The 16464-nt window shown below is 33.4% G+C and overlaps 3 protein-coding genes and 1 non-coding gene across 9 annotated transcripts; 3 read left to right on the plus strand and 1 right to left on the minus strand.

Moving 5' to 3' along the window:
* Window positions 1–1921: 1921 nt before the first annotated feature.
* Window positions 1922–2779, minus strand: LOC112526136 (oleosin-like). Its single transcript, XM_025136532.1, has one exon. It carries the CDS (start codon window positions 2736–2738, stop codon window positions 2115–2117), a length of 624 nt encoding a protein of 207 aa, XP_024992300.1. The 5' UTR covers window positions 2739–2779; the 3' UTR covers window positions 1922–2114.
* Window positions 2780–3760: 981 nt separating this feature from the next.
* Window positions 3761–9503, plus strand: LOC112518132 (mitogen-activated protein kinase kinase 3). Of its 6 annotated transcripts, XM_025125732.1 has the most exons (12): window positions 3764–4051; window positions 4209–4297; window positions 4533–4577; window positions 4664–4805; window positions 4881–5135; window positions 5560–5778; window positions 5875–6012; window positions 6126–6293; window positions 6693–6806; window positions 7654–7761; window positions 8642–8733; window positions 8827–9503. In XM_025125732.1, the coding sequence occupies exons 4-12, from the start codon at window positions 4704–4706 to the stop codon at window positions 9185–9187; spliced, it is 1557 nt and encodes a 518-aa protein (XP_024981500.1). In that variant the 5' UTR covers window positions 3764–4051; window positions 4209–4297; window positions 4533–4577; window positions 4664–4703; the 3' UTR covers window positions 9188–9503. The 6 variants fall into 6 exon arrangements, with proteins under 6 accessions (XP_024981517.1, XP_024981500.1, XP_024981482.1 ...); XM_025125749.1 differs by lacking the exon at window positions 4533–4577 and having other exon boundaries at window positions 3761–4051; XM_025125714.1 differs by having other exon boundaries at window positions 3765–4297.
* Window positions 9504–12812: 3309 nt separating this feature from the next.
* LOC112508465 (cyclin-dependent protein kinase inhibitor SMR6-like) lies at window positions 12813–13191 on the plus strand. The gene has a single exon (XM_025113114.1). It carries the CDS (start codon window positions 12859–12861, stop codon window positions 13189–13191), a length of 333 nt encoding a protein of 110 aa, XP_024968882.1. The 5' UTR covers window positions 12813–12858.
* A 525-nt stretch (window positions 13192–13716) lies between these two features.
* Window positions 13717–13788, plus strand: TRNAQ-CUG. Its single transcript has one exon. It is a non-coding gene; the product is annotated as a tRNA-Gln (tRNA).
* The last annotated feature ends 2676 nt before the right edge of the window (window positions 13789–16464 follow it).

Raw genomic sequence — 16464 nt, forward strand, 5'->3', positions numbered from 1 at the left:
ATTCTAATTATATTTTAGATTTTTTATATTTAAAATGAGATGTTTATCCTGTATTTGATTGTGTTTATCTGCAGTTAGTTACACGAATTCAGATATGGAATGAAATTGTTTAGGGATGAACGAGTTTAAGAGTTTTTAAGAGTTTTAGCCAAATATTTTATAAGATAGTATAGATATATGTGAGAGTGTAAAGTTTTATAAGGAAAATAATAATAATTAATTAATTAAACTAATTGGATGTGTGGTGCTACGCGTTGGTGTAAAAGAAAAAGAGAAAATATGTTGATTGGAATCAAGTAGTAGCTATTCATTTTATGTGAGGTTTAAACCCAAGGTTAGGATTATTAATACAAAACCTATAAAAACTTTTCCTTTCATACTTATTGGATTTTTGGTTACGTGAGACCAAACACAACGACTTACATTTTATTTTTCTGGTGGAATATTAATTGGCCCTAACCTTTTTGGTACCACCTAATTTGTCATGAGTTGGGAGAAACCGATCGAAGGACAGGAGGGAAAAAGAGCAACGGTTTGAGGAGGCTCGTTTGCCAAATTGAGGTAAGTTCTGCCTTAGTCTAACTCATGCCATTAGTGGTTGGGTAATGAATTTTGGGTGGAGTCGAAGTCGTTTTAGTGGCTCGAAAGACTCTGATTCGGTCAATAGTAATGGCAGCAACATACGGTCCAAGGTTCAAATCCAAAAAAGAATAAAAATCCTCTTGTCGCTACGGAGGTTCAAATGCGGTGACTCCGGGCTATCTGCAAAGCAGGTGGTCGCCTTGGAATTAGTCGGCTCGCATAGTTGGTTGGATATTCAGGCTAATAAAAGAAACATATGGTCCATTAAAATCACATTTGGAACCCCCAAATTATGCTCTTTTCCCTCTCGAACTTTGTCCTAAAAGTTTCTTATCATTGGTATCTATTGTTGCTGTTGTTTATTGCCAAGAGAGGGTGTGAATCATCCAAAAAAGGATTGAAACGACTCGATTTTTGGTCGAGATCGTTGCTGTGTAAACCGTCGTTCGAGAGAGCGTGTTTTTTTTTGTTAGATTGTTGGTCTGCGTGGGTGGGGCTGCCTCAAATAGAAGCTTAATTGGGATGAATATATTCGTTAGGTGTCTTACGATTATAGATCCATATGTGTCTGTCTATATACACACACATGGTTTTGTTTCATGAACCCATGGGTCACTGTTTTCATGTTTAGGAGCTTTTCAAAAGTTCCTTTTTATTTCAATTATGTTGTTCCCATTTTTTAGATATACGATTTATAGGTTTTAGTTGGGTTTTAATTATTAGATATTGTTGATCGATTTTGGTTGATCGTCTTACATGATCAAAGTCAACGGTTATAATTAGTAGTGAGTTGGATGTCTGTTTAGGTCAGGTATAAAGGAGTAGACTTGAAAATTGATAAACTTGGTGAAGTTTAATATACGGATTCCTAAAGTTTTTTCGTTCGTTTAATTCGTTTAAATATGTTTATGAAACCGTAATTCGTTTAGTTCATGTTTATTTAAATTGTCCATTACCATGTACTATTCGCTCGAAAATTGCTCTATGATATGCAAGATGGCAGAGACTCCTCGTCCTAATCACGTTATTCATCAATCGTGTTGATAAAAACAAAACATATGTTTTCTCCAAAAAATTACGTTCAATGGTTCGGTAGCATTCTAGTATGATTTGGACGTCTAAATGTACATATGTTGGTACTTGTAATCGATTATATATTCTTTTCATGTGTCATCTTGATTGTTACAACTACTTGTTCGTTCAACGTTTTTCTTACGTTGCTTATGTTTGTTTATTCACTCGATTTCGATACGTTTCATTCTTAATTAAGACTATATGACGTTACATTCATCGTGACAAGTTAACTCCAGGGTAAGTCGAGCTACCAACCATCCATTTATCCAAAATCATTTATTCTCCCAAAACTCCCAACAACACACCAAAACCTACTATTTAAGGAAAGGCCACATTCATAATCAAAAGTACAAACACTACTCTCTTTTTTTTCCTTTTTCTTTTTTTCTCTTCCCACCAGTAATTATAATTTAAAAACATTTATTAATTTCAACCATCATCCACACTTGCTTCCTTCCCTAAGTCCTTCCACCACGTCCTTCCTTTGCACCTGCACCAGCACCAGCACCAGCACCACCACCAACATGAACTTGACCACCTACACTAATTTGACCACCTGCGCCACCATGAACTTGACCCTCCGGTCCCATTTCATGACCGACCTCCTTGATGCTCTGACCCACCTCCTTCGTCTTCTGTCCCGTATACTCTACCAGATCCTGCATCCGCCGCCTCGCAGAGTCGATCGAGTCCGGCACCGTCCCTGTCAACTGCCTCACAAAGTTCACCAAGAAAGACAACGAGCTCAGCCCCGTCAACCCAAAGGTGCCGGACGTCAGAAACCCTACCACCGCCATTCCGATGGTTAAGATCGCCGGCACGATAATCGGGCTGAAAAGGATGAAAAGTGGGGTGGCAACAGCCATCCCGATCAAGGTACCCACTAGGGTGATTCCGGCGAGACCAAGTAGACCTGCACCCACCGGAAGTAAGGCCACGACGGCCAGGATTTTCCCCTTTGACGGTGCTGGTGGATAAGGAACGAGGAGTGCCTTTTCGCCGGTGGGGTCGTATCGGCCGTGTTGGACGGTGTGGACTTGGACCTGGTGGGGAAGACGATCATGAGTAGTAGTAGTAGCCATGGATGAGATCAAGAAGTGAACGAATCTAGAGAGGAATGAGGATGATGATGAGTGGACGTGACGGTGATTATAAAGATGAAGGATGAATGCATGGTGATGACACGTATGTGATGAGATGGAAAGCAAAGGGCTTGCATGGAGCACAAGTTTCACGGCGTTCTTGGACTCTTGCGCGAAGGCCTTTTTTATTTAAAAAACGAGAAGAATTTAAGCGGAATTGAACGAAATGGTAAAAATAAAAATATTGCAATTTACGATGATAGCTAAAAACAAAAAAACTTATAATATAAATTTTTAATTAAAATTTAATACACACTAAAACGGGTATTTACCATCACACATTTTCTAAAGTTGATATGAAACTGAAATGATACAATTATATATATATATATATATATATATATATATAAAGCACATTAAAAATGTAATTTTAATTTATATTTAATGTAACTATTTGGTATTTTTCTCTTTTTTTTAATTAATAACATATATATTTATTTATTTATTACAGTCATAAATTAATAATTTGTTGTTTAATAAACATACTTCGCTCTTCTCCTCCAACAACAAACGTTTTTAACGCCTAACCACTATTAAAGCCGAACATAACTTGTATCAATTTCGTCTTCATCGACCATCATCAACACCGACTATTGTGGCAAATCAAAAATCGTCGGACATGTATACTTAAAGAACCCGTCAGCGTTGAACGTTTTAGAACCGATTTTACACTCCACCACGTAACTGTCGATGTGTTTCTGCAACGACCACATGACGTGGCTAGCAAATTCGACTTGCAACCGACATAGGGACGTTGAATCCATCGTGAGGTGTAACCGTCACGAGGACGTTGAATCCATGATACCGTCCCCATCATTGAACTCATCTCTAACCGGTCACGTTTTAGGGGCAATTATTTAAAAACATCAACTTTAGGGGTCTAATTACAAGAAAAAAAACTGAAAGCATGTGCATGTCTTCCAAAAATTGAATAAGATCACCAAAAACTTTGACCTCCTGATCTCCTTTTTAACGAGTCCCTGAGTTCTTCCCTAACCTTGTGATATCGTCTTCCCTGTTCTTCCTCATCAATTGTGTTTACCTAAATCTCCTCAAATTTGGATATTTATTCGAATCCAATTTTAAATATTGACTTTGTTCAGACACAAACCCGTACCTTCGATCGACCACCGTCGTCTCCTCCCCATCGTTCCGGCCGGCGGCTCGTCTTACCATTTCTGCTCATCACTACCGCTGTTTCTGGTCCGGACATTTGTTCTTAACATTCTGTTTTTCACTGGAATATAATTCAGGTACCATAAATCTTTAAATTGTTGATTCGTAAATCTAAAAATCCATCGTAGAAAAGAACCCTAAACGATTAAAAACCCTAGAGGAAGAAGGATGTTCTTTATTCATGTAAATTGAGTCGCTAACTCAAATAGAACGAGAATCTTATTGATCTTTTAGGACTCATAAGGCGCAAGAAACTTATTTTGCTGATTGCGCCAATCTGAAGCTAAATTGGAGATCAGAGATAGCCAAGTTATTTTTAATTGGTATGTTATATCCTATGTTAATCTGAATTCAGCCTTCACTTCTTTCTTTCTTTCCATTATTAAGTAATGCTTTAATTGTCTAATATAATAATTTAGTTCCTGATCACCGTAGAGAAGTCGTGGTTCAAATTTGACTTTCAATAAGGTTTGATGTTCTTAGATTCTGAATTCTAGCAGGGAGTAAGTGACTGTTATAATTAATTTATACTAAAATTTTGTGAAACAATGTGTGCAGATTTAAGTTGTTTTGTATAAAAGACCAACACCAAGAGTGTATATGGTAACTCAGTTTTATTTTTCCATGACCAAACACTCATAGAGCTGATGATTTTGACTCTTGATGTGTATGTTTTTTTTTTTTTTCAGGATATAAGGATGTGGTAGAATCGCATTAGATTTATCTACCATGGCAGGACTAGAGGAATTGAAAAAGAAACTCGTACCACTATTTGATGCGGAAAAGGGATTTTCTTCTGGATCAACCATGGATCCTTCGGATTCTTATATGGTACTTTTATATTTTGAGGTAAAATTTTGAAGTAGGTTACAGCAACTTACTGATTTGATATGTGCCTCTGTGAAGCTCTCAGATGGTGGGACGGTTAACTTGCTTAGTCGATCTTATGGAGTATACAACATTAACGAGCTTGGATTGCAAAAGTGTACATCAAGACCGGTGAATGATGTGGACCAAAGAGAAAGGACTTATAGGTGTGCTTCACATGAAATGAGAATATTTGGAGCCATAGGCAGTGGTGCAAGCAGTGTAGTCCAAAGAGCTATTCACATTCCCACTCACAGAATAATTGCGTTAAAAAAGATAAATATATTCGAAAAGGTGTGATATCCCTTTCTTTTTGTCACTTTAGTTGGAACGTAATAATTGGGCCTGATTGAACGTTGCTCCATCGGAAATTCTGTCTTCAGCCAAACTATATTCAAGTGCTTGAGATACTTAGTCATAAGTGTTGGTGCATTACCAAGCCATTCTGCTTGAATAGAACCTTTACATAATTAGTTCATGGCAGTGGACACATAGTTTGCAAGGATCTCCCTTAGTAAGAATGGTATTCATCAAGTGCTTAGCTTGGATTGTATACAGGTTGCAATACCTTGGTGAATGTTGTTTTGTATCCTCCTCCCGCTTTTCCATTTCAAACGAAGTAGCCATTAGTTAGTTATATCTACTTATTCCTAAACCCAAAGTGATTATAAATCTTAATTCCATGACTTTCGTCAACTTCAACATTCTGCTGTATCAGGAGAAAAGGCAACAGCTTCTTACCGAGATAAGAACATTGTGTGAGGCACCTTGTTATCAAGGTCTTGTGGAATTTTATGGAGCGTTCTACACTCCTGATTCTGGACAAATAAGCATTGCTCTAGAATACATGGATGGTGGTTCCCTAGCCGATATTATAAAACGACAAAGATGTATATCAGAAGCAGTCCTTTCCTTGATGGTCCAAAGACTATTGCAAGTAAATATGCTCGTTCTTTGTTTCATGGGTTTCTTTTATTATATTTCTTATTAATTAGTATTCTATTTGACTTTTTCAAATCTATTTATTCCTCAGGGACTAAGCTACTTGCATGGAGTTAGACACTTGGTCCATAGAGACATAAAGCCTGCAAATTTGCTTGTGAATCTCAAGGGAGAGCCAAAAATAACAGACTTTGGGATAAGTGCTGGCTTAGAGAATTCTATGGCGATGGTATGCCCTTTGTGGTCACTGTGTTCTTTTTCTTTCATTTTGTATCAACCATAATCTGAAAGCTGACGATGGTGAATAAATGTGGTTCTAATATCCCTAGATCCTTTTTTCAGTGTGCTACGTTTGTTGGAACGGTAACATACATGTCACCTGAACGAATCCGAAATGAAAGTTATTCATATCCAGCTGATATTTGGAGTCTTGGTCTTGCTCTATTTGAGTGTGGCACTGGGGAATTTCCATATACAGCAAATGAAGGACCTGTTAATCTTATGCTGCAGGTAACATCTGAATGTATTCTATGGCATTGTCTTCGTCACCGCTTAAAATAACTATAATTTGCACAGGTTGGCTCAAACCTCTTTTAACTATCTAGCTAAATTACCCTCGTGTATTATTTTGCACTCTTGTGTATGATGGTTATATCCTAAGGATAAGGATTAGTTGATGAACTGTCAAGCTTTAACTTCTATAGCTTTCATATGAAATACATCATCATATCAATTGTAATTTATTGATGAACAACACCTTTCTAGTTGTATATTCATGATTTTGTTATTATCAGATATCAGACAACCTTCTAATTGTATCAATAATATTGTTAAAGTGTTTTAACTATGCTACTAGTCTTTTCCTTAATTTATGTCAATAGATTTTCACTGTTTATCACATCTTAATAGATTCTGGATGATCCATCTCCATCACCGCCAAAAGACTTTTTTTCTCCAGAGTTCTGCTCATTCATTGAGGCTTGTCTACAGAAAGATGCTGATGCAAGACCAACAGCAGAGCAGGTAGGAAAAAAGAGGGTACTATATGCGGAAGTTATGCACCTGTCTAATTGTCACGCTTTGCATAAAAAAAGAGCCTTTCTAAATAAGCATCATTATTTACATTTCAGTAAATATTTTTCTTGTCTATGGAAGACTACTTGAAAAATCCTAGCAATTTCAAATGGTACTGCTCACAATTGTGTGCATATGTCCCATGTCAAACCGTTTGATTTGGTGAAAGGAAGCAATTAGAAAGATGAGAGTAGCAAAACTTTAGTGTCCGGAAGTCCTCTAGGAGGCATCCTTGATATGAGTCACTAGGTTATCAAGTGTTGCTCTATAGAAAAAGAAAATACCTAATGTAAGAAGAGCATATAGGTCCCAATCTACAAGAATGTGAGATTCGAACTCCAAGAATTATTTAATGATGAAAGAGTGATGGGTTATTGAGCATTGTCAAGTGTGGAGATTAAGGTATTGAGAATCTGTATGTTTTCAATTGGATTTTACCCTTTCATAATTTCCATTTGGGCTAATTTTTGTGTTACTTAGCCAGTTTAGGTAAAATGGAGTTTTATAAAAAAAGTGAACACTTGGTATTGAATGAAAGGAGAATAATTGTCAAACCAAAGTGGTTCTTATTTATGTAGACAGTGACCAAAGTAATCAGGGCTGATGTAGTGGATACAGAAATAAAAGGTGATTGCAAGTTTGCAGTTCTTAAGGTAGTTTTCTAACTACCAGCTACGTATGACATTGGGGGAAGGATTAAAGGAAAGAAAATTGTGGTTTCTGTATACCGATCAGATATGAGTCAATTCTTGAAACATCATTATTCAAGTAACTTATGGTTGATATACTTATGCAGCTTCTTTCACATCCATTTATCACAAAGTACGAGGATGCCAAAGTGGACTTAGCAGCATTTGTTCGTAGCATTTTTGATCCAACGCAGAGAATGAAAGATTTGGCAGATGTAAGTTTTTCTCTTTTAAGAGTGTTTCTTCAAATTCTGCATATGTATAACACATTAAAGATGATATCTGCAATGAACACTGGTTGGTCTCACCTCTTTACCTAATTAACAACAATTCAGGTGCTTCAACAAGTGTAGCTTCAATTTTCAAGATTCATACCTGCTATGCAATGAAATAAATAACACAGAACACGTCACCTTGGATTCTTGGGAGTCTTGCACTCAAGGTCTGATAAACAACATACAAAATATTTTAGTAGGGCATGTACAATGATACATGTAACATCCGAGGCTAACCGTATCAGATATTGGCTGCTTTGTCCACACACCTGGACTCACGGTTTCAAAAGCGTGTGATAGAGGAGGTATCAATCCCCTTGTAAGGCAACCTTTGTTACAATACAACACTCCAATGGTTTAGGGTCATGGATTTATAATGAAGACACAATTAATACACCTCAGAATTGTCAAAAAGGGTTGCTAGATGTGTTACATTTGCAACATCCAGAATCTAAGGAGAGAAACCATGATCATTAATGTTAGTTATTCTTGAAAGCATGATGTGGTTGGAGTCCAATTCATCCACCGCAAAAATATCGAAAAGGGGTAGCTAGAAAGATGTTCCTTTTGCAACATTCCGAATCCAAGAAGAGGAACTTGATCACCCCCCCCTATTTTTTAAAGCAAAGAAGGGAAGAAGAGACAAAGAACATGGAGGGCCCCACTTATCTAAGAAATGTGCTCTTTTTGTAACATGGATTTGTCAAATTCTTTATCTTTCTGTCTTCTTATGCACATTAATAATGTTAATCACTTGATGATTGGAATTTTCTTCTATTTTTCTCCATATTTACATTGTCTTCCGTTTTCGTTCCTTCAGATGCTAGCAGTACATTACTACTTACTTTTTGACGGGTCCGATGATCTTTGGCAATATGCAAAGACCTTCTACAACGAATGTTCAGCTTTCAGGTAGACTTGATTGAAACTGCTCTTTTCATTTGGATATACACAATCCATATTTCTAGGACAAATGAATTATACATCTTGCTTAACTATTTTCAGCTTCTCCGGGAAAGAATCTACTGGCCCTAATGATATTTTCACAACTCTATCAAACATTCGGAGTACATTAGCTGGGGAATGGCCTTCCGAAAAGCTGGTGCACGTTGTTGAGAAGCTACAGTGTAGAGCTCATGGTGAAGATGGAGTTGCAATTCGTGTGTCGGGATCCTTCATTGTTGGAAACCAATTCCTTATATGTGGAGATGGTATACAAGCAGAGGATGTGCCTGATTTTAAAGATCTTAATATCGACATACCTAGCAAACGAATGGGAACATTTCAAGAACAGTTTATTATGGAAGCTGGAAATGTCATCGGTCGATACTCCATCGCTAAGCAAGAGCTTTACATCATCCAATAGATCATTCCACTGTAAGCATACATCTTTCATCCTGACTCTCACTTTGAATCATAATGTCAAGGCCATGAACTCCGACTTTGTGAAGGGATTCATGCTAACAGATTGACATGGGTTTAACAGAAACAGTCGTTCTACTCTTTGAAGTAAATATATGCATCTTTATCTACATACATGCTGCTTTTGAGTGAGATATACTGTATCTGATTGGTTTGGTTTATTTCTGACTTTTTCTTGTGTATGTATAGTAATTCGATAGATAGCTACTAAAGAATTGCATTTTTGGATGCAAACACCATCGAAAGAAGAGTTTGAATTATGTGGAGCAAAATCAATTTCATAGTAGTTATTAATGATTAAAAAAGCTTAATGACTTGTTAGGTATCTTCAATTGGTAATGTTAAATGCAAGTTTGAATATCGTGTAAGATCGAGAAAAATTGAAGTAACCTTCCTATTTTATTAAGTTCATGTGTTATTATTTTTAAATGATTTAAGTTCCTGGATATTTCTATTTGAATCGAACTTTTAAAACTTGGTTGCTTACATCATTTTAACAAAAGAACTACTGGTTTCATACCTTAATCCATTCAAACCCTTGTGCACACAGACACCTTCCCCCCCCCCCCCTCTTAAGTCACTAGTTCCTTCATTGTTGTCTATTCTTCATACCACCCATCTCTTTTTGAATTGTTTTTTATTTGATTCTCCCATTTTTACAAACACTTTAACAGAGTAGGGACATCAAAAAATTAAAAAAACAATAAAAGATAAGGAGATCGATGGCAAGGGCCAACGACAATGACAAAGAGCGGATGACGATTAGGCAACAAAGGTTTTGAATAACATAGGGTTTGGGGGGAAATAGTTCAAAATAAGAAATTTCAATGGTTTTTTATTGAGAAAAGTTCATAAAAATCCAATGATCTATCCTATTTTGAATGATTAAGTATCTGAATTATTTTTTTAATGGAAAAATCATTGAATTTTTTATTTTCAATGATTAAGTCTTTGAACTATTTTTTTTTAATGAAAAACATTAAACTAATTCAAATCGAAGCACGCCATATTCTAGGATCCCAAACTATGTGATTGAATATCCAGCGATGGAACAAAAAATGATAAATTAAGTAATTGCCCCATAGATCCTATATCTATCTATATGAAAAAGGATAGATCACCCAGGTTCGGGTCCATAAGCAGTGGTAAAAAAATCATTTATTTCAAAGGTCAAATCTTTGATCATTCCATCATCTATGATTGAGTTGCAAAAACTTCTGGACAATTAGACATCCAACCCGTAATCGCAACGACCCAATTTAAGAGGGCCCATTCCTTTTTTTGCCTTCATAAGTAATCAACCGACTTTATCGAGAAAGATTACTCATTAATAACTTGATTATTTTTAGATAATACTAGATACCAAATATGAGCCTCCCATAGAAGATGAAAGAAGATAGACAAGAAATCAAAGAAATTTCGGGAGTTACGAAGGAAGCTTCGAGCAAATTCTCATTTTGAATAATTAAATCCCTGAACATTTTTTCCATAAAGTAAACCATCGAAAAAATTTATCATTTTGAATGATTAAGTCCTTGAACTTTTTAAAATTGGTTAGTTACATCATTTTAACAAAAAAAATTACATCGTAACCAACAAAAAAAGGTATCAAAGTAAAACTACTTGTAAGCCCATAAAAATAGATAAAAAAGAAGTAGATCGGTAGCAGGAATAACGGTGTGATAGCCAATATGAAGAACAGACAACTATGGGGATACAAGGAGTGGCGAGGGAGAGTGATACCATTGTCTGCGAGGGGTTTGAAGGGCGTAAGGTTTGGAAACAGTAAAACTGATTTAAGTTTCTTTTAACATTAAAACATATCTAGTTGGTTACAGGCACTTTTTTTGTTAAAATGATGTACGTAACCAAGTTTTTTAAGAAGTTTGATGGTTATTTATTACAACAAAAACGTTCAGGGACTTAATCATTCAAAACTAAATGGTTTTCCATTCAAAAAAACAATTAAGAACTTAATCATTCAAAATGAGAAAATTTAATAGTTTTATTTATTCAAACACTTAATCATTCAAAATAACATATTTAATTGTTTTTTTTTTAATTTTCCCTTTTTTTCTTTAACAAAGGTTACAGGCTTAATCATTCATTATATAAAAAAAAAGTTTGTTCAGTTGTTTTTACATTTCCGAGTAAAATTTTATGTAAACATTATTATTTATTTGCTATTGTATATGTAATTTTCTTGCAAGACTATGACATTGATTATTAATTTTTCTAGAAAAAACCATTAAATTTATTACAGTATCTTAACAGATATTTCAAAATAAAGAATCTAAATTTAAATTTTTAAAAAAATTATTAACTCCAACAACTTTTCCATTTTAGAGAGTATACATTTAATTATATTATTAAAATATTTCATATATTTAATACAAAATTATTTCTCTTTCATAATAATCATTTTTGGATTGTTTTTCAAATTTGAAAATTTTACATTTTCTCTTCTAATTTCTTCATTTTAGATAAAAAAAATTCAGAGCAGAAAATTATCCAAAACCTTCATTTTTTTTCTGCTAACAATTGAAAAGATAGATCTAAATATTGAGCCTCTTTATCTTTTTAGACCGACAAGTTGAATTTGAGCCTTTTTGGATAAATTGTTGGAAATGTTTTTTCAACAGATTTTTCAAAACCTTTTTTAAAATGCAAAAAATATGAGAGAGATGATGAAACATTCCAAATTTGGATAACTCTCTAAAATAATTACTTAGAAATTATTCAATGAAATTATTCAATTAAATAGTTAAAAGAGAAAAGTAATATTTTATAAAAAAATATTAAATATTTTAATAATATAATTTATATTCTAAAATAGAAATTTATAGTAATATCATTTTAATATTTAATTCTTTATTTAAAAAAACCTTTTAGAGATATTATTTAACTATAAATTATTCAATGAAATTATTCAATTAAATAGTTAAAAGAGAAAAGTAATATTTTATAAAAAAATATTAAATATTTTAATAATATAATTTATATTCTAAAATAGAAATTTATAGTAATATCATTTTAATATTTAATTCTTTATTTAAAAAAACCTTTTAGAGATATTATTTAACTATAAATTATTCAATGAAATTATAAATATAATAATCATAATCACTTTTCTTGAAGTACATAAAATATTATTTTCTAAAAATTAAATGAATATGATTTCTAATTTATTATAAATCCAATAATACAATAATGAAAAAGTGATTCGCCGAGGTGAAACGCACCTGTACATAGTGGTGGAATATTAAGGGCCCCCCCCCCTGCTTCCACCGTCGGCTAACTACCCACCGCCACCGCCATCGGTCCACCACCCAGTAAATACCAATCCCCCAAAAAGGGTAAAATTGGAAATTGAAAAAGCGCGGGAACGAGAGCCGTTGCCAAAATATTGGCGCCAAAACCCCCAAAATTCATCTCCACATTCCCTTTATTTATCTTTTGCCGCCTCCATTCAAAGCCCCTTAAACCCCTCTTTCTCCTTCCTCTATACTCTACCCATTTGGCCATTTCTGTTCAATATTGCTGCTAGTTGAATCACAACTTCCGATTGTTGAAATTGATTTTGATTCAGAAAGCTTCATTTGTCGATTTCTTGAGATGGGTTCTTCTAAAAAGTATCAAGTAGATGGGGATTTAATCGAAGGTAAGATATGGGTGATTGCTGGAATCACGATTTGTGCTCCTTTGAGGTCTATTTCGATGAAGAAAGTGAATGATGAAGACGATGAAAGCTCAAACTCTGGTTCAACGACGCCGACAGCAAAGGAATCAAGGTTGCCGGAGAAGTTTCCATGTCCGCCACCACCAAGGAAGCTTCGGCCGGTGTCAAGCTGTCAGAACAATGGAGATATCGTGTATTTTACTTCACCGGAGTTGGATTCTTTATTCGAACAATTCGCAAATGCTGAGAGAGCCAAATCCAGTTCTTAGAGTTTGTCGGTTGTTATTCAATCTTATTTTATGATTTTGATTTCAAAATTTGGGGTGGAAATAATTGGTTTGTAACCATGTACAGATTATGTATATGATCATTAATAAGATGTGAATATCATTTAATATTATGTTGCTAATATCGCTTTCATAACTACTGATATCTAAAATTTTAACATAGCTGTTGGAACAAAAAAAATTCAAAATAATTCGTCTACGATGAAATCAAAAGTCAAAAATATGTAATTCACTGCCCAAAGTTATAAATCATTTCATAATGATTTTGATATTCCATAAATAAAAATTTGTTTTATGTTTTTATAAACCAAGTTAAAATCTAAGAAGTAATAAAATTCTTTTTGTGGTTACGGAAGTTCAAATGTGGTGATTCTAGGCTATTTGCAAAACAGATGGTCGTTTTGGGATTAGTCGGCTCGCATAATGGGTTGAATATTCACGTTAATTAAAATAAATAAAGGGTATTACATACTTTATAGAATTTTGTTAATAGTTTGTTTCACATCTGGTCCTATGGTCTAGCGGTTAGGACATTGGACTCTGAATCCAGTAACCCGAGTTCAATTCTCGGTAGGACCTTTATATTTTTTACGCATAATTTCTTTATGATGGGCTTGGGCTTATGTCAACTCCAAATAAGGTCCATGTTTATGTTTGTTAATCAAAAAGTGTAATATTAACGCATTTTAAAATTGTGTCTTTTTTATTATGGACAATTATTATATATGGGACGGAAAGATTAATTCTCTGTATTCATAATTGATTTACATATCTTTGTAGTGTCTCAATTTATTTTTACGGTAGGACTACTTTTTATCTGGATATATCAAAAAATGTTAAGAAAAAGTGTCTTACGATGTTATATTTAATTTATAATTTCTTTAAAGATGTCCAAAAAATGAAACTTAGGTACTGTTTACCAAACGCTTACCCGAGTAAGCACTTACCAAGTCACTTTACTTTACCGGATGAATATGGCAAGGACTAGAAATCTTACCCGGTAAGAGCGAAAACAAGAATCGAGAGTCTTACCTGGTAAGTGAGGATGACGACTCTTACCATGGTTAGCGCTTACCTGGATAAATTGTTGCATACGATGCGTTTTAGTGAATAAAATCTTACCCAGTAAGTAACCGATAGTGTTGAATTTTACCGATAAAAGATTGCCGAATAAATGATTAGGTAAACAGACCTTGATTATTTCAAATGGTATTTATGATAACAGGTGATTGTTTTGGTTTGATTTGAGTTGGGTTGGACACATCCAATTGGAGAGTTTTGTTGTCGTATAACCAAAACTACAATAATTATTGCCTTTTTATTAAATATCTTTTGACTCTCAACTATTTTTTTCCTTGGATAAGGATTCCAATTATTTAATATAAGAATCTTGTCCTTCACAATTATTGATGTAATTGGAATTTCATAAAAATATCATTTATTTCACAACAAAATTATTTTTTTAAATTATCAATAATAATTTACCTAATTCATAACATTATTTTTAAGGGTTCTCTTTTCAAGAAAATCATAATTAAATAATAAGACTTGGATTTTTAAGATATTTTTTAAAGGTTATCGGTGTAAACCAACTGATGACTGATAAACTAGTTGATAGTTAATAAGTCAACTGATGAACATATTATTTTTGACAAAAGCAGCTGGTAAATATATAAAATAACTAAAAAATATATTTTAAAAAATTAATCAATTATAATATTTCAAAAGATAATTAAAACAAATATTTAATTATATAATATATTAACTAACATAAACAAGATGGTTAAAAAAATATGATATATTAATTAAAAGAATTTCAAACATCAGTTATAAGATAGTTTATATACATCAAAACATATATATATATATATATATAATTACCTTATAAAACAATCGCATTTAACCCTTATTTTTTAAGTTATTAAAAATAAAATAGAAATGAAATTTATTGAAAGATTCCCTACCACATGGTAGTGAGTGACAGGTTTTACGGTAATTTTAATTCAGTAATAAAAACTACACCATCCAATTCCAATCTGATTCTTCCACTTTTATTAAAATTTCACTCCCTCCAAAAATTAACTTTTCTGACAATATCTTCTCGACGCGTGTCCAAATTACCACTTTCATCCTCCAGTAAAAAAAAGTTAAGAATTTTATATATTCTCGTCATAATTTATTTGATTCTATATATATCTATAAAGCAGAATCATGATATGCTGACGTGGCATCTTCTCGACGTAGAGATCATATTTTACTCTTTTTTCCACATTTTGATTTTTTTTTTCTTAATAATTTTGTAAATTAATGTTCACATTTAACTCAAAACCCTTCCCCTTCTCTTGGTACGTTTCAACTCTATTTATGTGTACATTTAACTCAAAAAACCCTTCCCCTTCTCTTGGTACGTTTTAACTCTATTTATGTGTACATTTAACTCAAAAAACCCTTCCCCTTTTCTTGGTACGTTTCAACTCTATTTATGTGTTCTCCATCTCTATCTCCATGTACGAGTTATAAATTACTGGTACGCTCTTCGCTCTTCTTTTCCATCTCTCATCTAAAAACCACTTTTCCTCTTTTTTCCACGTTTTGATTTTTTTTTTCCTTAGTAATTTTGCAAATTAATGTTCACATTTAACTCAAAAACCCTTCCCTTCTCTTGGTATGTTTCAACTCTAACATTTAAAATCATTCAATCTTTGGTTTTTTCTCTAAATCCCTCAATCTTTAGGTTTTTTTCATTTATGTGTTCTTCATATCCATGTACGAGTTATAAACTATAGGTACGCTCTCTCCTCTTCTTTTCCATCTATCATCTATGGCAGAAGAGTATACACAAGTTTATCAATATATGTAACAAGACATTGGAATATGGATTAAAGAGAAGTCTAAGACATTGGAACATGGATTAAAGAGAAGTCTCCATTGAGGCTTTAGAATTTTGTGAGAATTTTGATTATTTTTCCTTTTGTTGTGGATTCACTTAATTTTTTTTTTTATTATGTTTTCTTATAGTTTCTTAATTTGTAATTTTGTAGGAAAAAAACACCAACAATAAGATACATTTTTAGGCATCGCAATACTAATTTTTAGAAAAAACACAAACTTTGTTTTTTATTGATGTAATTATTATTAAAACATTAAATTAATTAGACTATTCATTTTCATTGCTTACACCCAATATTTGTTTTTTTGATTCGTTTATCTCATATGACCCTATTTGTTATTTACATAACAATAATTGAACACACA

Source organism: Cynara cardunculus (assembly GCF_001531365.2).
Source record: "Cynara cardunculus var. scolymus isolate 2C chromosome LG 1, CcrdV1, whole genome shotgun sequence".
Lineage (NCBI taxonomy): Eukaryota > Viridiplantae > Streptophyta > Magnoliopsida > Asterales > Asteraceae > Cynara > Cynara cardunculus.

Excerpts from the sequence above, each read along its gene's own strand:
- LOC112526136 (XM_025136532.1), bottom strand. The coding sequence starts at position 2,738 with ATGGCTACTACTACTACTCATGATCGTCTTCCCCACCAGGTCCAAGTC.
- LOC112518132 (XM_025125749.1), top strand. The coding sequence starts at position 4,704 with ATGGCAGGACTAGAGGAATTGAAAAAGAAACTCGTACCACTATTTGAT. Across the intron at positions 6,294-6,692 it reads CTGTTAATCTTATGCTGCAG|ATTCTGGATGATCCATCTCC; the intron begins GTAACATCTGAA and ends ACATCTTAATAG. Across the intron at positions 7,762-8,641 it reads GAATGAAAGATTTGGCAGAT|ATGCTAGCAGTACATTACTA; the intron begins GTAAGTTTTTCT and ends TCGTTCCTTCAG.
- LOC112508465 (XM_025113114.1), top strand. The coding sequence starts at position 12,859 with ATGGGTTCTTCTAAAAAGTATCAAGTAGATGGGGATTTAATCGAAGGT.